We start from the raw sequence: 24,158 nt of genomic DNA on the forward strand, positions 1-24,158 counted from the left end.
CCCCCATTTTTGTGGCTTTCCATGGTAATTCCCATAACAGTTTACAGGCCAGCTCAATGGTAAAGGAATAACAATTACCAGCTGAAACCTCTTGACACGTTCTAAACAAAACACACTGAAATAAATCTGCTGCTGGTACTTTAAACTAAAGGTTAAAGGTTTTATTCTTAATTCTAAAAATGTGCTGTGTCTTAATCTTTTGGTTACTCATTGCACAATTTATTTTTGATATGAACAATGTTTCCCTAATATATAATCATACAAAAAATGAAAGTAGACTAATGCAATCAAAAAATGAAGGAACACAGGATGTTTATATGTTTAAATTACAAATGAATACAAAATGTGCCCAATAAAGGAGGTCAATTAAACACTAACTACTGGCACTAACTCAACAAACTGACCAAACAAATGAGTCAAAGGGGGGTGGGGACAAAAACCAGCTGGTCAGACCATTTTAAAACAAGAGGGGACAATAAGTTCCCTCGGTATAAAACACCTACATCTCCGTGTTAAGACAGGGTCCACCCTCAGCCACAATGTTAGGCCGAACTAGAAAGGAGAACTGGACTTCAGGCACAATAACTCAAACAAAGGAAAATGTACAAGTTATATAACACCACACATAGTATTTGTATAGTATTAAATGTCTGATGTGAGCTGATATTTGTAAAATCTAATTTTATTAATTATTCAGTCCAAACCTATGCCATGAGCCAGGCAGTTGAAATAAAGATGTAGTCCACAGAATAGCCATATTTGTTACATGTGGGGAAAGGGAAATGGAGGGAGAAAGTAAGACAAGACTGCTTATAATGATAAGAGGAGTGATGAAGACAGCAGTGTATAAAGGCCATATACAGGAAGAACAGTATTTATCAACATTATATTCCCATGTTGGAGTGGACTGTGGTTGTTCTTCAACAACACATTTAGGTATAGAAAACATGTGATAGGTAAAAAATACACAGAAAAGACATGAAAGTACAGATTTTGCACAGTTTATATCAACACAATACAGCCCAATATAAAGAAGCATTTCCTGTTTATCAAGGTCAGTGCTTCATAAAGTGTGTGCCTCTGCCCACTGGTGGGCCTTGCAGGTATTGCAGGTCGGCCACAGACTGAGTTATGAATACTCTACTCTTTATTGAATTTGTGTAAATATATATACATATATACATATAGAAGCAAAAAATATACATATATACTGTACATATATATACATATTCTGTGCCTTGATTTGGTTGAATTAACTTTGTTACAAATGTGTGTGTTTGTGTTTTGTGTTCCCGGTTTGTTGCCGTGTAGCTACACGGTATCTTAGCAATGATACACACACCGACGGAGCACAGACAGCGCAAAACACGGGGGAAACACTTTAAACACAAAGTTTTTTGCGATAGTTAGACTTATTCAATCAATTCTATCATTTTGTTTGTTTTTTTGAAGTTAAACATGTACGGACGAGCTCCACGAGAGACTTTGATGACGTCAGGCGTCACTCCAGGTGCAGTCGGTCCTGGAACTTACGACGTCACTCAGTTCACGAGTAAAATATCAGGTAGGATTCCTACATTTTTCTCCTGAACGTAGCTCACTGACTATAAGTTAATATTACAAATATTTACAGGGCTTTGTGCTGTTTTGCTATTATTTGCTTCTGTTGTGCCACTGCCTCTATACTCTCAATAATTATGACAAATTATTGTTGTCTTTTGTTTTACTGCTGTAAAGCTGCCATGTCTTTTTAAACTGTTGCAATGTTTTTTCCTGTTTTTAAATTATTGTTTATGAATGTTTTACATACGTTGCCAGTTGCAACCTCAGGAAGCTTGTTTACAGATGAAAATCTATGTCATAGTTACAAAAAAATAATATAATGCAGTGTGCATGTCAAACAAACCAGAGAAAGCACTCTGACAGCACAGCAAACCTCAGAAAAGGCTGCTCAGTTTTCCTCATTATCAACACAATTCCTCATCACACAAGGTTAATATTTTTTGGTTTATTTATTTATTTGTTTGTTTGTTTGTTGTTTATAAAAAAATATCCCAAACAGATCACATCCAAAATCCAACCTTTTCTTTCTTAGGCTGTAACCCACATTCTGAGAAAATGTCCAAATCAGTCTTTTAAATTTTTTTTAAGCTTTTTGCTGCTCTCAAAAAACATAATTTTCTTGGTCAAGGTTAGTGACAGCTAAATAAACACATGAACAGACAACTAAACAAAAAAAGAAATGAAGACTGAAAGTGATCATACAAATCTAATAGATTTAGTGCTACATTAAATGGTTATTAATATATTTGCTTCTCTTTTTCTTACAACCTTGAAAGTCTCATTATTAGGATTTTAAATCTCTTTCACTAGAGGGTTGTGGCCACAACAGGATTAGTAACAAACAACAAAATATAGGGAAATGCTCAGAATTAAAAACCATGAAAATATTAATCATATATACATAAATAAACAATTCTTGGAAGTATTAAAAAGTATGGAATTTCTAAATGCTGTTTTCCAGATGTCTGGAATTTTGTGTGAAAATCCTGAAAAAGTCTGAAAAAAAAAGTTCAGCTCAGAGTGAAATTTTTAAGTCTGCACAGATTTCATCAAATTCAGCTGTTTTACTGCAAACGAGGGCAGCCCCCAATTCTGTGTGGACCATGGGTGACATGGGTAACATTTAATAGAAATTAGTCCCAGTTGCAAACGCCATTGTTCACACAATTGGATCCAACAACATATCCTCCATTCCTCTTTTACCTTTGTGGGATTCCTCTGTATTGCAGAGGGCTATGCTCCATTCTTGTCCCTGACCAACAGACAATCAGTGTTCAAGTCCAGTGAGATGGTGCCAGGACCTGGACAGTATGACTCCACATCCATCAAGGTAGCTGTAGGTTAGAGACAAGTGACAACCATTTTACATGCAAGTAAGTACTGACAGTAAGTAAGGGAGATTATGGCGGCCATAAATGGTCATGAAAGGAGAAACAGCTTTGTCTGAAGTCATGAAATATTTATGTCACAGTGCTTATAGTAAATATGATAATGGTGTTATGTGTTATTTCCATTTCACATGCATAACATAAGGGAAAAGTATAGCTAAGTATTGCCCATTGACATTTCATTGTGTATGAAATGGTGACATCTACTGGCAAAACTGCAGATTGCATCTACCTGAGGACTATTCCTCTCACCTCTCCCTATCCGAAGTGCATCAGCGCACTATGGTGACCTATTGACCCAAGATGGTGGCTTCCACAATGCAAGGCTTGCTCTAAGGCTATGGAAACCCAATTGTTTTTTATTTCAAAGCACACTTTATGCACTTGTGCAAATATACTACCCATACTTGTGATTAGTATATTTAATTTCAGTAAATGCAAATAAATGTAGCACACGTAACACATAACATTTTTACTTCAGGTTAAAAAAATATCTTGAGGAAAGTACTCAGTCCTGAGCAAATATTTCTTGGCTGCAGTGTCATTTGGCTTTGTGCTTGTGTTTCTTTTGCAACCTTATCCTTTCAGTTAAACGTCCATGGTGGCCACAGTCTGCAGAACCGCTCCAAGCGATTTGAGGAGGTGGTGTCAGAGGTTCCGGGCCCTGGGGCCTACACTGTGCCGCCTGCCTCAGAAAACTTGCTCAGGGCTGTGACGGCTGATGCAGGACAGGCTGGGAGGCCTGGCAGGAAAAAGGTGGGAATTTTCGGTGAAGATAAATCAGCCAACATTCATGTATTAGTATAATGTTCCTCATCTAAGTTAGCTATGATTAAACAATATCTATTAATAGATTCCTTTTTCACACATACAGTACCACTTCAAATCCAACAACATGCTTTACTTCTCTCAGTGCTGTGCACTGTTATGTACTGTATCTGTGCCATCAAATGTGGTGATGGCCAATATTTGTATGTCGTCTCATAGCCAGGGCTATTATCTGCACACCAGTCAACACCAATCAGTGCTACTGCTACTTTAGACTCAGTAATTACATCTCTGTTGCTAAAAACACCCACAATATGTTGTATTTGCAACCATATCATAGTGTAAAATAATGAAGCTTTTTATGTGCACATTTATAAAACGTCCACTGTGATAATGATTGAAAATAAAATATTAAAATATTCTTTTGCATATACATTTGGGCAAAGGCCTTGCTTTAAGAAGTGTTTCTACACCCAAAATGGGCTTGGCTCACCTCGGCTCAACTCTACACGGTTTGGTTGGTTTTCCATTACAATAGTACCTCCTCAATGTGGGCGGAGTCATCATAGCACAGCTGCTAATTAAAAAGAATTGTTCAGTACTTCCTCCATGCCCGGAGCACAGGTGTATAATATAAAGGTTATGATGCGGCTTGCCACTCGCGATCCCCGGCTTTCGGCAGTGCTGTCGCTAAATACACTAGACTCCTTGGTTAAATGATAAGATTTTAGACTTTTTTTTAGATTTTTTTAGGATTGTTAAGTCTTTTTAACTGATCTACAGTTTGGCATTGTTTGGTTTGATCAGTCTCTGACCAGTCAGTGGCCGGCAGTCTGATGATGTCACGCATACTGTACTATTGCAAATGGAAAAGCAAAATAAACGTGCCAAGCCGAGTAGCACAAGTGGAAACACATCAAAAGAGTCAAACTTTTTAGTTTGTTTTGCATTTTGAACCAACAGTTTACCACACAAATGAAGAAGAAGAACATTCTTTCTGATTTGTAAAGGTCACTAGTTCCTTGACATTCTTGGTAATGTAGCCGAGCAGAGGACTTTATTTGTGTCACTCATTTTTACACCCTGGACCTTTAGGTAGAAAAGTACAAAATATTAATGATCGAGGTGTAAATCTCACTGATGTTGTTTTTCAAAGTCCTGTTACCCCCCTTTCATCTCTTCAGAGGCAGAACCTGTGGCAGAGTCCAGGCCACATTCTCTCCAGGCTTTCTCTGGTTTGTTCAGTGTCAGTGAAAGATGCCTGAAAACACCATTTTACTTTTGTTCATTGTAAACCCCTGAAACTGTATTCACTTTTTTTTATGTTTGTTGTCCTGCGACATGGAGGGTTTTGTCAGGCCCCCCCTGACAGGTTTATCTCCACTGTTCATTGAATTCAAACCCCAGAAGAGCTTTGCTGTGCTGTAAATCCAAACCCTCCCTCCTGTATGCAATGAGAGATAATATCTCAGGCGGTTTGAGATTTTGAGACAAAGCACCTAAAAACACACCAACTACTTTATCCTTTAGCTCACTTGACACTCTGCATGATACATGAACTGTAGAGAACAGAGTTCAGGGCTTTTATCTGATCAAGACCAACATCAATGCTAAGCTTACACTCCTTGATTGAAACCATCTTGTCTTTCAATGCTTCAGCTGTAATTATATGTATATATATATACATGTATATATGTATGTATATATGTATATATACATATAATTACAGCTGAATGTATATATATATGTGTATATATATATATGTATGTATACATACATATAATAATTATATATAATATACTGTATATATGCACACTCCCTGCTATAGGAGGAAGTTACTGGAGTAGCTTCCATGTGTTTATCTTGATACTTCTATCTCCATCTGTTTCTTATCTCCTCTCCCCATGTCATTCTGTTTCTTCTGTCTCCTCTCACTCCCTGTCTCTCTGACTCTGTCCCTCACTCAGTTTCACACTAAATTGGCCTCAGGCAGTGTTCAGCTAGTTTGTAAGCCAGGGCATCTTCCCCACTGCTACTTTCTCTTCTCACTCCATCTGTCTTTCTCCTGATTTTTTTTCTCCCTCTCTTTCCCGAGGCTACAGGCTCAAAGTCTCTGGCTAGTTCGACACTCAGATATTGTGTCCATTCCTTCACCGGGCCAAGCTTATGGCTATGAGGAGGACGCCCTGGGTGTGCTCCGCAAGCAACAGCCTCCGCCCAGGGACAGGACCCTGGGACCAGCCTACTACAACCCAAAGGTGAACACAGACACATGCAGACATAATGTATTCCCTAGCCCCTCACCATCACCTTAACCATTACAACTAAAATACCTAAATATTTAACCTAGCATAAACTCAATTCTAACCCTTCCCCTAAAACCCAGTCCTTAACCCTCAAAAGGTTTTGAAAAACAGCAATAATGTTCTCACAAAGATAGGTTTGAGGACGCACGCACGCACACACACACACACACACAGACCTCTGTCAAAGTTTTACGTAACATCAACGAGAGAATGTGAAGTGCTCCTTTGTGCATGCGTGCGTGCGTTGAGTAGTCTGCACAGATGTGTGTCTGAGTGTACTTACCCTGTCCACAAAGAGAGGTTCATTAGTGTTAGGCAGATCTAATGCACCACTGAACCCCCACCTCTCCACAGCTAATGAATGCAGCTCCACTTCAGAAAAAGCCTCAGTGCACCAATGCTCCTCCATTTTACATGCCAACAAAGAGAGCCATTAGAAATTATTTCTCAAGCCATATTACAATATTCACTTAAAATAATGCACGCGCCTGCTGGTCTGACTCCAAATTAAGTCATTTGTCATCTGTTAATGACCAGAGGAAGTCAACAGTGTCCTTGAGACTTGGCCGAGGTTGTGTCAACACAGTGGTGCAGGCACAGAGGCATGCTGTGATTTAGGGCTATGAGCAGTGCATCCATCTACAGATCTTTCCCTTCCACCTCAACTTCTGTTGGTCTCCCTTTGATAGTTTGCCCTCTGTTTCTGTCTGCCTCCATCCCTCTGTTTCTCCGTCTGACACGCTCATTTCTACCATCCCACACTCCGACTGAGTTCAAAAGTGTGGAGAGTTGGAATTAAGTGCTTGTCAGAGGACGTAACTTCAAAGTTGTGGGAACATCCTTTGAATTATAAGACATTAGATTGAGACGGGGAAAAAAAAGGACATGACTTTGTTCTGTTTGAATATTTTTGTGAAACACAAAAACATTTCTTTGTTCAAAGGTCCACTGTGTATCATTTAGGAGGATTAAATGGGAGAAATTAATCACCAATATGTTTGTATGGTATGTATACTGTAAATTATTATTATTATTTATTGTGGCATTAGAATAAGTGTCGTATATGTACTGAAGGTAAGGGGTTTGCTGTGGGGAGGCTGCCATCTTGCACTGCCATGTTTCTACAGTAGTTTGAAAGGACAAACTAGCCAGAATGTTCATTTCAGCTTGCTTTGCTTCAAACAACATTCTCTAACAAAGAACATTCTCTCTGGTATTTAAAGTTCACAATAGTTTCCTAAAACCATTGGGAAAGGGAGGGGTGAGCGGAGGAGTCACAGGTTGTTACAATTAGGTGTGACTAATTTCGACACACTGAACTTTTAACATTGACTGATACGAACTTGGCACAGGCACACATAAGATAGATGTGAAATATAGTAGTTTGTCTATAAAAGCAGCGCCAAGAAATGGAAACAGTGTCAGCATGAAGTTTATCATTCCGTTCCTAATAATTTGATTTGTCAGATAACCATGTGTTAGAAAAAAAGAAATGGGAATCCTTACAGGTTGATATTTGAGTATCGCTTTTATTGGCCAAACAGCGAATGATAGACTGCCTACATGTAAAATATTCTCTCATAGTTTATTGTAAAATACTGTGTACTAAATACTTAAAATCAAAAACTGTTCAGGGCAGTTTTGTGAATTTAGTTTGACGATGTGAGATGGAAAGTGGAACGTGGCCAAGATTGTCCTCTTAAAGACGAACCTGAATCACATTCAGACCCATGCTGGGATGTGTGTTTATTTTAGCCTGCAGGAAGCCACCCACACATGACCCTGCTGATAAAAGTTTCTCTTCCTCATTTGAATAACAAATAACCGGTCATTCCGTTGTATCCAAACTGAATTAATATGTTTATGTTTAACTTAGCTTTTGTTTTCCCCTCCTTAACACATGAATGGACAACATGTGCTTTTGAACTTGACGCCAGCTGCGATACCATCACAGTGCTATGCGTATTTCTTTTTGATCTTCAGAATGTGGACATCCTTGTTTCCTATCTCCTGTGCACAAAACTGGATTGAAAGATCACAGGGGACAGAACCTCACATCTCATCCTCCAGTCACTGTTGAAGTTGAGATGAATAGACAGAGCCCATATAGAGCTGGAAACCGTTTGAGATTCCCTGCCAGTCCTGTCATAACCTACCTCACAGAATAGAGAGTTGGGTCAAGCAAATAAAAGTTAAAATAGCAAAGGGACTCTTTCCAAATTCCAAGCCTGTCTGTCATTTTAATCTAGAACTGGAATAGAACTGAGAGAAAGAGAAAGCTTCTCCTGTTGCTGTCGAGACAATGTAATAACTAGTGTTCCATGTTAAGCAAAAAAAAAAAAATGAAATCCATCACAAGACACACAAATAATAACCATGCAGCTAATGGATCTGTACATCTACAACCATGTACCCAATGGACTGTAGTAGCTGTCAGTTATGCACTCTCCATGCCCTAATATTGTTTATTTTACATGAAATATGACCATAATTGACAAAAAATGTTTGCTGAATGTCTAAATCAAGTGAGACATAAGATACAAATTGAATTATTTTCACAACTAGTGGAGTCGCATCCTGGTGGCCATTCAAGAGAATACAGATTTCAGCTACATCTGCTCCTTTCCAGACCTGGAGACTATATTCATTTTTTATATTTATTCGGGAACACATCTCAACAGTGATCATGAATTGCTAAGAAAAAACTCATTCAAGGTGTACCTTATAAAAATGTTTTTTTTTTTTTGCGACAGCTTGCCAGTTCGTTTCTTAGCCTCTCTCGGCTGTTAAGCAGAAGCAGGAGCCAGAGGAAAGCAGGCTGTAAAGCTTAAAGAGATAAGGAAGAATGGAAGGTCTCCCCTGCATCTCTGACATATTGGCATTTGGCTGAACTTCACATTTTTAGTCAGCCCCAACTTCACGAGTCCTGTACAGGAGAGAAACCAGATAAATGTGAATAAGTCAATTATATTGTCGTCTTCTTTTTCCATCCATGCATCACTCTTTATCTTGTTCTCCCCCTTCTTTTCTTTTACTTTATTTCCTTCAGTCGGAGATGAGCGCCGCACACAAGTATAAAGGAGTCCACTTTGGCAACAGGACAGGAAAGAGAGACGAGGAGACAATGGAGGTGGGACCAGGTCCAGGACAATACTATCCCGAGTTGTGAGTGTCACATATAACATGAATTCAATTAAGTTTGCTGTTAGGTCAGTGTTGTATAGTGTCATTTTACTTCAGTTTGAATGTGTTCATTTTATATTTAGGTGCATAAACACATTTACAACTCCACTAAATCCACTGTGTAAGTTTGTTTTACCCATAGACTGGACATAAAAATAGATGCATCTTCCATTTTGAAAACAAGTAGGATGGAAGTAACAGTCCACCACCAGGGGGCGACTCCACTGGTTGTGGAAAGAACTCTATTTGAATGGAAGTCTTTGGGAAAAATGTGCTTACTTCCTCACTTGATTTATTTACATCAGTAAGCATTTTTCTGAGGAGTTAATGGTCTCAATCTCTAGTTTTAGATCTTCCTCAAGAGCTCATGATGTTTATTTTTCTAAATTATGTTCCCATTAAGAGAGAAATAGACAATAAAGCACGGCACATGTGAGTAGACACCAGAATGATTGACAGCTGGAATAGTTGTCAGCGATGTTGTCGTTTTTTCGTCTGCCGTTGCCATTCCCCTGCCTCTTCTTCCCCATGTTAACTAATGATAGTTGCAGTTTCTCCTGGGATTCTCCTTTCTCTCTGAGTTTCTCCTAGATTCAGTGCGTGAAGTAAGAAAAAATAAGTGCCGGTGAGGCGTGTATCTCTGTCGGTATTACTAAATCATTCAACACTAAATTATGAAAATCCTCAGTAAATAAAAGATACCAGAAAATGTTAGCAATGTTCACATCTATTTATTTAAAAAATTTAGTCTATATTAAAGTAACTAAAAACTGGACTTATGTTTCACATTTTGCCAACTTGTATATTTAGATCATCCTTAACATTTCCATCAATGATTTAAACTTCAGGCACACAGTCCATTTTATTTCTTCTGCTTTCCCACAGAACACAAATGTGGCAAGAAGTCAGTGAATATAACTAAACATTAGTGCAGTGGTTCTCTATTATTTTCTGTCACGCCCCCCCAGAGAACAGAATTGAAATACTATTGAGAACCTGATGATTTTTATTTATTTTATTTTATGAGTTTTCCTGCCCTGCCTCCCGACAACTCACCGTGCCGCCCCACTATTTGAGAAGTACTGCATTAGTGCAACATTTTCAATTGTATTAATAGATGTCGTTGTTGTTCTTTCAGTTTCTCCCTTTAGGAGTTGCCACAGCGGATCATCTGCCTGATAAATGTTGTTCTTGTTTAACAATAAAAATAAAAACTCTCGACAGTAGAAATAAACACTAGACTCTTTCGGGAACGGGTGAACATCACGTAGTGCACCCTGAGAAATGATTATTTTGGGCCATAATTATGAATTGGACAGATAACCAGAGTATCAGCATCTTGTGAGAAGTGCTGGTATGCAAATAAAAATCTGTACTCAAAATAGTGAAATTAAACATGAATTAACATTAGAACTGGGAACTGTTGCAGATTTTCCTTTTCCATTTACTCAACATTACACTATTGATAGTTCAAAGTTCATCAAAACAGGACAAAGGTATTCACAGGTTAGCCACAACATTACAGCCATTTGCCTGTCAACGTGTGATTATTTAAGTGTTTAAAAATGGTACAAAAGTCTGTGTTTACACTGCTGGTATTCAGTCTTTTCTTCTTCTCTCCTCTCCACTCCTCTATCTCTAGTTCCTCCTTCTATTTCAGTGGTTTCTTTTTTCTTTCTTTCTTTCTGTCTTCCTGTTTACTTTTAAAATGTATTCCCCTTTGCTCTTTTTTCCCCTGCTCTGTTTTTCACACACTGTCTGTTTTTCTTTTTCATTTTTCTTGTCTGACCTATTTGTTTGTTAGTAGGACTTCTGTTCTCAGACGTTGTCATTGTCTCTCACAGAGTCATAGAAACACACTATGAAAATATAAGCCTTCAAAAGGAACAGAAAGGCAGAGCTGAGCTTAACATCCCTCGCTACCACGAACTGGTGCCCAAGCAAGAGGAGAAGAAGGCAAGTTTGTGTTTGTCTAAGTGCTTGTTTTTATCCATGTGTCGATATACATGCCAGGTTTGGCTAAATGATAACTAAGATTAAATATTTAGTTGCGCATGGTTGATGTCAATGCTTGCCCTTTGGGGACATAGTATTGCACAGTATGTTCACAATATTGGCACATTATCAGCCAATAACGTTGATGTAGTTAATGTGTCAGCAAAGATCGAGCAACATTATGCACACAGCAGCATTAACATCGATTTGGAGTCATGTTTCTGTTTCTCTGATCAATGTAAGAGCAATATTCCCTCTAATTGGGTTTATGTCTATATGTATATTTATATACATATATATATATATATATATATATATATATATATATATATATATATGTATATATGTTATGAAATAATATGTCTCTGCAACTCGTAAATGCTCCACACTGGTTACAAGGTAGTTGGTAACATTTGAGGTTTCCTTTTGGGCAGGTCCTGTATAGATGTATGTATAGATTTCTTTTCTGAGCTGCCACACAGTAAAAGTAAAACAGAAGGCTAAAATAAAGATGTGGTTAATTGCAGAAGTAGTGATTCTTTTTGGATTTGCCATGTACTGCCTCCTTGCCAATTAGTAATTTGATCTTTTTTTGAAATCATAGCTTTTAAAGTGTCTCTCTATTCTGCTTAAAGTGTAACTGTAATACAATTGGCCTTCGTTCTTTCGTGCCTGTGTGTTGGAATGACAAATAAAGCACTTTAAACTCTGAACCTGGAAAATAAATCACCGATCAAGGCTGTAGCAGCAAATCTCCTGAGAATTTTACATTAAGCAAATATGCAGTTTAATCAGAATTGAACTTAATTGGTTAAGTGAAACAGGGATAGTTAATCATTTGTAGTCCTTGGTCAGATGTAACACTCTAACCCTAAAAACAAAATATAAAATTAAAAGTAATGTATTTGTGGGTCTGTCTGTTATCATTCTGTTTTTAGTGCAGACCTTGAAAACCATTAGCAATTAGTTTCTTGAGAGTTCATCACTATCCTCAGAACGTTCATAATGCCTTCTTTTGGTGGCTGAAAATAGTTTCATGTTTGTTTTATTGAGTCATCTCAAGAGTCAAACTGAGAGGCAGTTTAAACATGAGGATTTCATCTAACACCTCCAGTCCCAAGGATGTTGGGAGGAGCAGGAAACTTTGAGAACCAACTTCTTGACATTTATTGATATATTTTCATATCATAAAATTAGTTATCAGTCCACAGTAGACGAATAACTCAGATAAAAATGACCCCCTAGAGAAAAGCTATGTGTATATTAAAGCAGTGCATTTTGTATGTCATGCACAATTTACATGCACAGCCATCATAACCACATAATGAATCAAATATTCATGGCGTGCACCACTTATGCCCCCACAGTTACTTTGAGGCTTTATACTCAAACGTTTTAGCAAATTATAAAATGATGTGTGCTTACACTGGAATGATCATAATTATATTTTGATGTCTTGACTTGTTTCAATGTCTTCAGGCAATGGAAGCGTACAATGTGTATTCCTACACAGTTTAACTGCTCGTGTCCACTTCTCTCCACACTTAAATTGCGACCGATTCTCTGCACTGTAGGACGTGAAAACTCAAAATTGAGAGTGCGCCGTTTAAGTCCAGCATCATGCTGCATTTACTTGCGGAGCTAATTAAACATGAAATCATACAACCTCCTCTCTCTGTGACTCTGACTCTATCTGCTGGCCCATAGAGGGCAGTAGAATATAAGCTTAAAACACACACACACACACACACACACACACACACACACACACACACACACCACACAAGAGCCGGTTGAGTGGAGTTACTCACCTGAATATGAACTTGAGTGTGCTGGCAGAATAATTCTTTGTGATGCCTTATTTTTCTGGTCGGTGAGGGTGAAAAATATGCTGAATGTATCCCTGATGTCAATGACTTGCACCTGCACCTGTCTGTCCTCCCGCCCTCTCTCAACACTCACAGCTGTCTCGTCTTCTCTTTTTGGGACTGGGAGTTCATTTACTTGTAGATTATTCATCATGACATTTTTATTGCATCTCCTCTACCTCTATTTATAGGATTCTGTATCTGTCTAGTAAGATCGGCTGAAATGTTTTGTACTTACATTAATTTATCCCATGACTTCAACTTTGCTGTGTGCACCCTCGGTCACAATGGCCGTGTCTACACTTATCATCATCACTTGTACTCGCGCAGATGAGTCATTATTTAATGTGAGGACACTTGAGAGGAACACTGTTACTTTTTGGGAGTCTGACTTTAAACCATCAGAGACAGTTTTGCCTGTAATGGCTTGACGTGGCAAGGGAAAAAAACGGGCAAACCACTTGAACAAACCATCTCTGTATTCAAAAGAAAAACAGATGAAGCTATAATAATTACCTGTGGAAATTAAGTACAGTTGGTTCACTTTTAATATGCTGCATGTGAACTCTGTGTTAATCATATTAACATAGACGACGTGCACATTGGCAGCTTGTGTTACATACTGTGTATGAGTGTGTATGTAGATGACAAACTCCATACCGGCTGCACAATATGTTCAGATAATTATATCATGTTATTTCACTTTATTTCTGTGAGGTAAGATGTTAAGACCAATGCATTGTGAAATAATATTTGCAAAAAAAAGGTGTGAAAGTGTCTGGTGGAATAATATGTGGGTGCAAATTCAAAGCAGAAAAATATTGTCACACTCAAAGTTCCCACACTGTCAGACACTAAAGAGACACACTTGCACATATTTTGGCTGTGATTTTAAAGCAGGCTATTTGTGTTCTTGTGTTCCTGCAGTGTCACAGTGTGTGAAACTTAAATGCTGTGTTCTTGCTTTTACTTTTGTATTTTGTCACGACAGTGACAATCTCAACTGGTTCACACACACACGATAGAAATCTCACCGACCCTCATGTGTACAGTAGTCAACTGCTTTTGAAAACAAAGAGTTTTGTTAAGAACGCCCCAAAACTCTGCACCATTGTCCTGATGGTATGAAGTGTCTTTACTCCAGATAAATCTATACAGTACTCTGTAAATGTCTTATGCCACCATTACATTTGTTTTTTTAGCAATGCTACAATGACCATGGATAATTCTTTATATGACCAGAAAATACAGAAAATATGTATGCAGTTAAAAAATTTAGCGTGAACACCCATTACACAGCAAGAACCCTAATCAATGTCATTGGTGACGCCTGTATTTGTCCTACTGCTTTATAGAGGTTGTAATCACAGATTACCTCACTATACAATACGTGATACATGGTCCACGATACCAATAATATCACGATACAAAAAGTCTGTGCTAATAAGACAACCATACATCACGATATATCTGTCTAAGAAAACGAAACGTCCGTGCAGGTTTTTTCTATGTATTCACAACATAGGGAACAAAGTGCATATATTGAAAGTGGATGGGCCATCACTTAACGTAGCTTTCTCCGCCATTATCCCGCTGTAAATGCCCCTTTTCTTCAGCCAGGTAACTTCTTCCTATAGGTTTCCTTCATTCAATTGAGCAGCGCCACCATGGGGAGACATGAAGTAAAACTGTCAAGGCCTGTTTACTTTAGATCATGTTAATATATTAATTAAAATATAGATATTTGCCCCCCCACATATTGATTCTCATATTACACTAGGCAGGACGACGATATATCACCAAATTGATATTTCTTATTTTTGTATATTATTTTTTTTTAAACTTAAAATATGGTTTAACAATGGTAAAGGTATCTAATTAATCTTTAATTCTTTTATATAATGTATTTTACATGTTCGTCATCAGTCCGTCTGTGACGTGAGAGGGGTCAAATTGATAGGACGGGTTAAGGGGATGATGGAAAGGAGGACACGGTCAAAAACACAGGTTTGAGCATACTTGCTTTTATTCTTAGTTTTTGTTCCAATTTGCATCAACCTTTGGATCACCTTTCTCGCATTTAATAGACTTAATAAATTATTTTAAAAGGAACTATGCGTCCAAATCCAACCGCACCTCATTTTTCGTTGGCCATGGTAACTAAGGACACAAATGGACACTACAGGTCAATTAATCCAGGTTTGTTTATGAAGACATGCTTGATCCTATACAAATGTAGTGTATTATTTCAAATCGCTAGCAGATCAACAGATCGCCCACATCACTCCATTCTGAATACTAAAGATCACAGAATATGACGGACACAAATTCATAATTTTACATCCACGAGGCAAACACCAGAGCGAGTGACTGTTACCCAGTCTATCAGCTGTAAATTAGCATACTGCAATGTCTGCATGTAACACACCAGGCTCTGAGCACCAGAAAGTTATTAAATTATAAGAAACCAGGCTAGAGGACTCTGTAGTCAATGTTCATGAATAAAGTGTCCTAAGGTAGGTGACACACATTGTGCTCAAATGCCCCCCCCCCCAGTCCCTTCAAGAGTTTGGAGAAACTGCTTACTTCTCGCCACAGAAATCCATGCTGTTTTACTGCAGACCTTTTAAACCACCTCAAGCCCAGCAACCTCCTGGGTTTACTACAGATAGAAAAATGTCCTGGCTCTGCACCACAGACTGCGTGTGTGTGTGTGTGTGTGTGTGTGTGTGTTGCTGTCAGCATTTCTGTAAATGGGAAGTCTGATGTTGTGAGCTAGTTATGCTAGTTAAAGTAATTACCCGCCGATTGCCACGCCGTCGCGCCGCACCATCGTGTAGGTTTGGCACGTGTAATGATTGTTGTATGACTCTGAAATGACCAAAAGTGTGTTTAACATTTAATGACTTAATTGCATCGTATCAAAGGGGTTTTCTCATTATGCTGCCTTTTCACCGTATTCCTCCTTTTTTCAAGCGCATCTTTTATTGAGTTCATTTTCATGAACCCCCCTTTTTCTCATCAAAAATCAAAGCAACCTTCCTTTTCCTCTTGGTGTCTCATTCAAATGACACCACGACATGAAAAGGCAATATTATCAAAGCATGTAACTGGTTCTCAATACAAGTATTACATTTGATTTACTGTGCATTTCTCTTCTCTTGCTGCCTCACATCAGGGAGTTCCAGGGCCGGGCCAGTACCACATCAGAAGCCAGTTTGAGAAGCCTGTGAAGTCCAGTGCCTGCCCCTTCCTCTCTCAGACTGAGGTGCAGTACAAAAAGAATTTGGCAAAGTTGAAAGTGAATTGATTCACTGCTCCATGTGCAGCCGTGTACTGTATACAACAGATTCTTTCTCCAGCTATTTCTGAGTCCGTCAGAGGCTATTATCAGTTTGTATGTTTTTAAATTGATTCGATGTCCGTACACTCAGCGGTGTCAGAGGTTGAGTCACATTCAGAGAGTGGAGCTTTTCTGTATATGTAATATTCTCTCTCTGTGGGAATCAATTCAGTGTGAACAAGTAGGGAAGCTCCAATAAAAGCATGTCGGTCAGTAACAGACAGTTTTAGCTAAATCTTTTAAACATTTTCTCCATACATTTCTGCGTCTCGTCTCCACAGAGAGTTGTATATGTGATCCTCTCACAGGTGGACGCCCGATAGAGGTCGACTGATATGGGTTTTTCTATGGGCAATGACGATCTTTAGACCATCAGTGCAGCCAGTGGTCAATATATGAAGCAGATTTTTTGGTTTTTATGTTTTGCTGGTTTTCTTTCCTCCTCCATCTGATGAAATACGATAGTTTAATCATTATAAAAAAGATACAGGAAGTTGACTGCCAACACATTAATGGAACAGCACTTACAAATGTGTTCTAACTATCCAATCTGAATGTTCTGTATTCACTGCAGTGCACTTGTATTTTCTAAAGATTTACAGAATGAACTAAAATAGTCATACATAAACAGGCGATCACAAAAGAAACAGTTGTGAAATAAACTGTTGAACAACAAAAACGCTTTAGTGATTTAGTACTTATCAAGTTTCTGATAATCAATTCATCGACAGACGCATTAATCTGTCAATTAATCTCTAATGTCTTTGATTCCATTTATACTAAAATGAGGGTCTGCGTTGCTCTGGTATATCATGCATGTGTACCATTTTCCTTATTTCTTGCCAAGTGTATGGTCCACACATTCACAAATGTTTGGGCATCTTCCGTCATGGACACGGGTGGATGACGATGTTAACATCAAGTGGACCATTGCAAACTGCGGCTGACTAGCAAACGCGGAAAGTATGAATTGACCTTTAGAAAGTGAAACCCCTATAGTTTGTCTTTGTTTAAACCCACATCAACTGTTTTTTGTCACTCTGAATCATGACGTACATTACTCACAGTGTACAACATGGAAGATAGAAAAACAATTCTTGTTTACAATGTTATTATCTGTATTGATGATAACTTCACCATATACAGACGTGGGCAAATGCATTGGTAGCCTTACACAAAAAGAAAACAAGAACCAATAGCTATCTCTGATTTAAGTTGAAAGTGACAGAAGTAATTCTTTGTTCCATGCTTAACACAAATCAAGCTTTCGATTTATGATCCAACCTCTGTAACTCTCAATTAGACTTCTGCATCAACAAGTAGTTTGGCCCATTCTTCAGCTGTCTCAGGTTTGAATGTTGCCTTCTCTACACTGTATTTTTCTGATATTTCCATAAATGTTTAATAGGATTATGATCAGGAGTCATAGAGAATCATTTATTTATTTACTATCAGTACTGCTAATGTTTTTTATGAGCCATTCTTTGGTGATTCTAACTTTGTTTTGGATTGTATTTACAATACAATACAATGGTGTATAAACAATTCAAAAAGAAGAAAGAACACTATAGTTGTACACAAATTCAAGATTTGAACAGTATAAAACATATTTGCAATAACATTTGTCTCTGACTCAATGTCCAAAAAAATTAAAACTATGTACAGCCGTTTTCCAACTCTCTCCTCTCTGGTGACAAAGACGCTGATTCCCGGCTTCCTGCAACAGCATGAGTGAAAAGACCTTAATAACCACATGTTGGTAGCACAAACCGCAGCATAATTGCCTTTATGCAAAGTGCGTCATCTGCGTTACGCTCGTTCACAGTGGGTATGGTGTTCTTTACATTGAGAGCTTCATTTTTCTCTCCATGTACATAGAGCTGGTGTGGCGATGCTAAAATGTTTTCTACTCATAAGTCCTGTCTTGTCTCTAGCAAATTTTAAAATGACTTTCAATTTAAAAACCTTTCAGAAATTTCAGAATTAAACATTATTTCGACACAAATGTGTCCATGTCTGCACATGTACACTACTGTGATCCACAATTCTTCTTCGTCTTTCACACTGTACTCATCTTTAACTCAGTTAGTTGATATACCACTACAACAATAATAACAAAAATAATTCAGCCACTTTACATAATACTCTACTGACAGGGAAATCAATCAGATCACTTTGAAAAGATTTCTCAGACATAATCTATACATATATTCAATTTACAGTTTCTCAAAGGAGACTGGATTTCTAATGTGGAATGTATAAGATTAAGTTACAGACGACGACTCTAAGCCGGGATTTGCTTGTTTAATTGATGTGCGTGGAGTGGAGGATTTCTTCAGATGAGGGCAAAGATGAGTTTATTAAGAGGCTCAGAATAGAGAAGATGAAGGATGTGAAGACGTGCAGTTGTGCATCTCAGGAATAGCTGAACTCCTCTGTGGCAGTGCCCCTCAGCTTCACTCCTGTGAAACTCTGTGACTGATGTTTTAATTATCACTCTGACTAACGTGTGACACTCCCTCTCTCTCTCTCTCTCTCTCTCTCTCTCTCTCCCTCTCTCTCTCTGTCTCACACACACACCTGCGTAACCTCTGCAGGCAGATATGGACACAAGACAGGCAAGCTTGCATAGCTTTCACAGCTTCCTGTAGGACATGATCATTAATGTCATTCATTAAGACAACCTAATCAAACCATTATCCCTGACATTAACCATAACCAGTTAAAGTCTAACCATAACCTTATCCTCCATATGAGGGTCACGGGGGACGCTCGAGCCAATGCCAATGCCATAACCACTTGACCACTTTGTCATTAGGACCAGGTTTTGGCCCCCATTTGGACCACTGGTCCTGACAAGGTCAGTGTTTATGCCAGAAAGGTTCCTAAACAGGTAACAAATACAAGTGCACACACACACACACACACTAATATATATAATAACATCTGGTACATAAATCATTTTGCTAGTTTCCTAGAGAGAACAACTGATGGAAGATTGTGGTGTGTGTGTGTGTGTGTGTGCCTGTGTGTCTATCACAGTTTGCCCTGACCTAATTTCCGTGGCCACATGCTGTGTCAGTGCGTCGACCCCGCGATGCCACGTGTCACAAGTCACCTCTGATGCAGAACTAAGAGCGTCAGTTCTCTTAGATCTTCATTTCCCTGTGGTTCTCTTTCCATCTGACACCGTTACCCTGTGGAGGGATGGAGAGTAAACGAGGGAAGGGAGTGACAGAAGAACGGATGGAGGGAATGATAGGAGGAACAGCTGGAATCTCCCCGTGCTCTCCATTCCTACTCCCTTTGACTCCCTAATTTTGAACTATCAAAGCCTCAATGTGACACTTTGTGAAAAGATGCATTTCCCTCGATTCCCCTCACCCCCTCTCCCTGTTCCACTCATTCCCCTCCTCCTATTTATTCTGTCTGCATCTTCTTTCATTCAGTTTACGCTTTCATCATACTTTTCCCTTTTCCTTGCTTCACAGTTCTCTTATCTGTCCCCACTGTTTTGCTATTTTTTGATTTGTAAATAACAGAAAAAGTTCCTGAAGTCCATTCACAGATCTTGTAATAATACTACTACTACTACTAATAATAATATAATGTAAAATGTGATATTGTTTTTTGCACATGATACATTTTGTCATTCATTAGCTGTTGAGCACCTGGCACTAAACACGGCAACCCCTGAGTTCAAATACGCATTATCGAGGATGTGGGTGGGAAATATGAAACACAAGTGCAATAGCGGGCAAATATAATTAATGAATAACATATCATATAATAAATTAGATCTGAAATAGAGAGTTTGGAGCCAGGAGAGCACAAGGGCACTTCACACTAATTCTGCTGCTCGTTTCTCTGTGGTCTCATTTATCCACTCTAACAGACGGTAAGTCATTGTGTCACTGTGATGCCCGCCGAGGCGTCTCGCAGTTTTTTTTTCTTTTCTTCAAGTTTTAAAAGCGTTTGTTTGAGATATTTTTGAAAACTTTAACTCAAGGAAGCATTACAGAAAAAAAAAAAATCCACCTTCATTATAGATTCAGCATCAGTGTGAAGTAACATGAAAGCTCATGTAGAAAAAAAAATGTGTAACACTTAATAAAAGCCAGTAGGACGAGAGGGACTGACAGATGGTTGAAAACCTCAGCTCTAAAACTGACTTTAAATGAACACAGCTTGTTTTGGCCTTGAAACAGCATGTCCTGTCGTTCCCGCTCCTCTCGTTTCTTCCTCTCAGACGTTCTCTAACACTAACACTCCCTCTCTGAGACATTTCCCTTTCCTCTCCACACGTCCTCCTGCAGCGACACTTCTTCACTCCTTCTTCTCCTCTTTGCCTAAAAGCTCAATAATTCAGCTGTGCATTGCTAACACAGTCTTTATTGCCCTGGAAAGGCATTTTTCCACAGGCTGTATCTTGTTTATACTGGATGTGGCAATCAGTGATTGGGCATGCTTCTAACAGTCTATATTTTTAAGTTTATTCTTACAGCTTCACACTACAGTCTAACCCTATGTGTGTGTATGAGTGGACACGGCATTGTTAACGTGATTGTGCTCATATCTGAGGTAATCAAGTCCTTTTTATTCATCTTATGGGTTTGATAACAACCGACTAAATGGCTCACTTGTGAGAGGCTGAAGAGAAATTTAAAGTTACCTTGGAAACACAGTTCACCCGGAAAGTGCAACTTTTCTGCTTCAGGCTCTTGATTGCCCGCTCTGTCATAACAGGCTATCAGATAAACACACTTGTTCCCAGGGAGTGAAGGTGCCGAGCAGTTACAGTGCTGAATCAGCTGTGATATCAGCAAAACATTCAAAGAAAATTACATACCTGATTGTGTGCATCATTATCTGTGAGTTTAATATGCTGTTTACCACCTCTCATTTGTTGCTGTCCTGCTTTTCACACTTTTCTCCCGTCTGTATGCAATTTGCTTTTTTAACTCTCAAACATTTTACTCTTTATTTCTTCTGATTTCTCTTTTCAATTTGCAATTTTTCCCCCACTTGCACCATCTGTAAAAGAATTTAACACTTGAATATATCAAAAGCAGCTCCTGGTGCAATCTAATCAAACCTAGGCCAAGTATACGGCTGGGCAAATAACAACAGTTTGCTATATATATACTGTATATATATATATATATATATATATGTATATATATACATATGTATATATATATATCTTTTTTTATAAATAAAAGCACAACTGTGGCTTCATTAATTTCTTTTTTCAGGTGTGCACTAGGCAGTCACAGTGAGACAGCACGCTTACATACTGTATTTACTCTGTGCTCGGTCAATGTATTTGATCTCTGCTTGTTATCTGTGACAGTGAGGCCCAGCGCTCCGTCATTTTTTCCTTCCTGTGGATAAAGCAAATATTCACAGCTGGATGTGTTGTTGTGCTCCAGATGGGCATTGAGTGGAGGAAATAATTGGATTATTTGTTGTTTTAAAGCAGCGCTGATCTCAGCTGGATCGACCGAAAGTGCTAATATTGTACTATACAACATGTATTGCTGTACGGGCTTTTTCCTCCTCTTTCTTTGACTTTTATTCGCCCCCCTCTCTTCCCGTCTCCCTCTGTTAGAGATTTACCTCTGTGAAAGAATTGTCGCCTCCTGTCGGTGAATATAATGACCCACGCTGTGCACTGGAGCTGCTGAAGAGGACGACGGGAGCGAAAAGAAGCCCATTTGGCATCACCGCTGTGCGCTTCCCACCTGACAACAGAAAATGCTCCACACCAGGTCAGGATTTGTGTCTCTGTGTGTGTGGAGGCTGTGCACTGTGACGCTTGTCTTCGATTTACATACTTCAGTATCACATAAGCAGACTAGTTTTCTCTTTGTTGTTGCTGTGCACTTATATCTTAAGCATTTTTGACACCCCTTAAATCCATAGATATCCATATTTCTATTAAATAGTGCAACATTTAATAGAAGACATTTAAATGCAGACTAGGTCTTCTGTTACTGTTTTCACTGAGGAAATTGACTATTTCAGGTGATTAAAAATAATATTATGAAAAGGTCATACAAACAGTTGCACAATAATCTGATTGTCTATGTCCAGGACCAGGCTCCTATAATGTGTTTGAGCAGGGTTTAGCCCAGGAGAGTTTTAAAAAGGCCTTTTTAGAGCAAAGCAGGAAGGGGGGGTTTGGCTCCACTGCTCGGCGCATCTCCTTGTTTCACAACAAGACATTAATACAGGCCCCAAGTCCAGGACACTATGAGGTAGGACATTCCGTCTTTACACATACAAGTTCAGATGGCTTGCTTACGACGTTTGTGTGTGTGACTGCTGCGCATTTTGTGTTCAGACAGAAAAGAAGACAGAGGAGCACTACAAACGGCAAAACACAGCTGCCTTCAAATCAGCCACAGAACGTCTGTCATTATCACTGCTTGCTAAAGTAAGTCTTTCTTTGTCTCCCGGTTTTTCCACTACACTTGTCTTTGTCCTGCTCTTTTCCATTCAGACACAAAGTTTCTTTTGTAAAGCTGTACAACAGCACAACAGAATGACATGACAAGTTTTTCTGCTCATAAATGGGCCATCACAACAGCAGCATTATATAACCCACTGTATAGCAAGGGTCCTCCAGCAGTTTGACTTTGTATTCCTCTTCCATCTAACTCTGATTTTGCTGAAGAATAATAGGTCACAGTTTACCAAATCATTACTTGTCGTTCCTCTCGTACATGACTTAGACTTAGGGCGTTTCCTCGGTTAGTCTGCTTCGTTTGGGCAGGTGTGAAAGCTCATCCAAACTCTGGTGCGGAACTCTGGTCCTCCTGAAAACGTGGGTCTTACAGTGGGAAATACAAACAGGCTATACAGCAAACCTAAGAGACGAAGTGAACCAAAGAGAAGAAGGGCAGCTTCTTATGAAAAACCAATTAAGTTTGAACACCAAAGTAAAAACAGAAACCCCCAAGACTGCATACATTTGGTGTTGCTCCATTGTCTAACAACAGGTAACCCTAACCCTAACCCAGGTTTTCGGCAGTGTTGGTCAAGGTAATAATAATTAGTTCCTGATTCCAAGAAAGAATTAGTAACTTTACTAATTACTTTACTTAGTTACTTTTCAAAAGCATGATGCACAACCTGAAGACCTTTCGGCCTAATTCTATTATTTCTGCTAATTCCATCGTATAAAATCAAGCCAGCGACGAGCTTCTTCAGTTCAGCGGCACTAAGTCCTTCCACTTGCCCGGTGTAAGTGGATGTGGTCGCTGCAGTGGTCATGTCAGTGGGGGGATCCGGGGGTTCCTCACTGAGTTTCACATTCCTGTGCTGGCTTGTTAGGTGCTTGCTCAGATTTAGTAGATGAAAAGTTTTCATGCCACACAGAGTGTACAGCGTACGCTAATGTTTTTGTCGCTTTTTACCGAGTCAAACTCAACTCAGCGATTTACCCATTGAAATCAAATCTGCCTACACCGTCACCGAACATTTTAAATCACTCACCTCTTCTGCTCGGCTTTCACTTCAGGATGAGAACAGTCAACCCGGACATACCTTTTACCCATTTACCTTTTAATTATTTTTCTTTTTTACTTTTATGTTTTTATTGTTGTTATGTTTAAACCTTGTTGCGGTGCCTTTAATGTGCGCTAGAACTCAAGTTGACTTGACGTGACTTGACATACTTGACTGACTCTCATGTCATGGTGTATTAAATGCTTCAGTTTCGCTTTCTAACAGTGACCTA

At 38.8% G+C, this 24,158-nt stretch overlaps 1 protein-coding gene across 2 annotated transcripts in view; it reads left to right on the top strand.

Moving 5' to 3' along the window:
• Nucleotides 1-1,299: 1,299 nt before the first annotated feature.
• Nucleotides 1,300-24,158, top strand: part of stpg2 (sperm-tail PG-rich repeat containing 2) — a 57,182-nt gene continuing 34,323 nt past the window's right edge. Inside the window, exons 1-10 of one of the 2 annotated variants that reach the window (XM_044026632.1) lie at nt 1,300-1,564; nt 2,793-2,893; nt 3,540-3,707; nt 5,822-5,977; nt 9,075-9,190; nt 11,053-11,164; nt 16,250-16,339; nt 22,026-22,185; nt 22,511-22,674; nt 22,761-22,853. In XM_044026632.1, the coding sequence (XP_043882567.1) occupies nt 1,459-1,564; nt 2,793-2,893; nt 3,540-3,707; nt 5,822-5,977; nt 9,075-9,190; nt 11,053-11,164; nt 16,250-16,339; nt 22,026-22,185; nt 22,511-22,674; nt 22,761-22,853 (1,266 nt within the window). In that variant the 5' untranslated portion in view covers nt 1,300-1,458. Of the gene's footprint in view, nt 1,565-2,792; nt 2,937-3,539; nt 3,708-5,821; nt 5,978-9,074; nt 9,191-11,052; nt 11,165-16,249; nt 16,340-22,025; nt 22,186-22,510; nt 22,675-22,760; nt 22,854-24,158 lie in introns of those variants that run through there. The other variant, XM_044026633.1, reaches the window with a different exon arrangement.

The sequence above is a fragment of the Solea senegalensis genome, linkage group LG5 (genome assembly GCF_019176455.1).
Source record: "Solea senegalensis isolate Sse05_10M linkage group LG5, IFAPA_SoseM_1, whole genome shotgun sequence".
In the NCBI taxonomy this organism is placed as follows: Eukaryota; Metazoa; Chordata; class Actinopteri; order Pleuronectiformes; family Soleidae; genus Solea; species Solea senegalensis.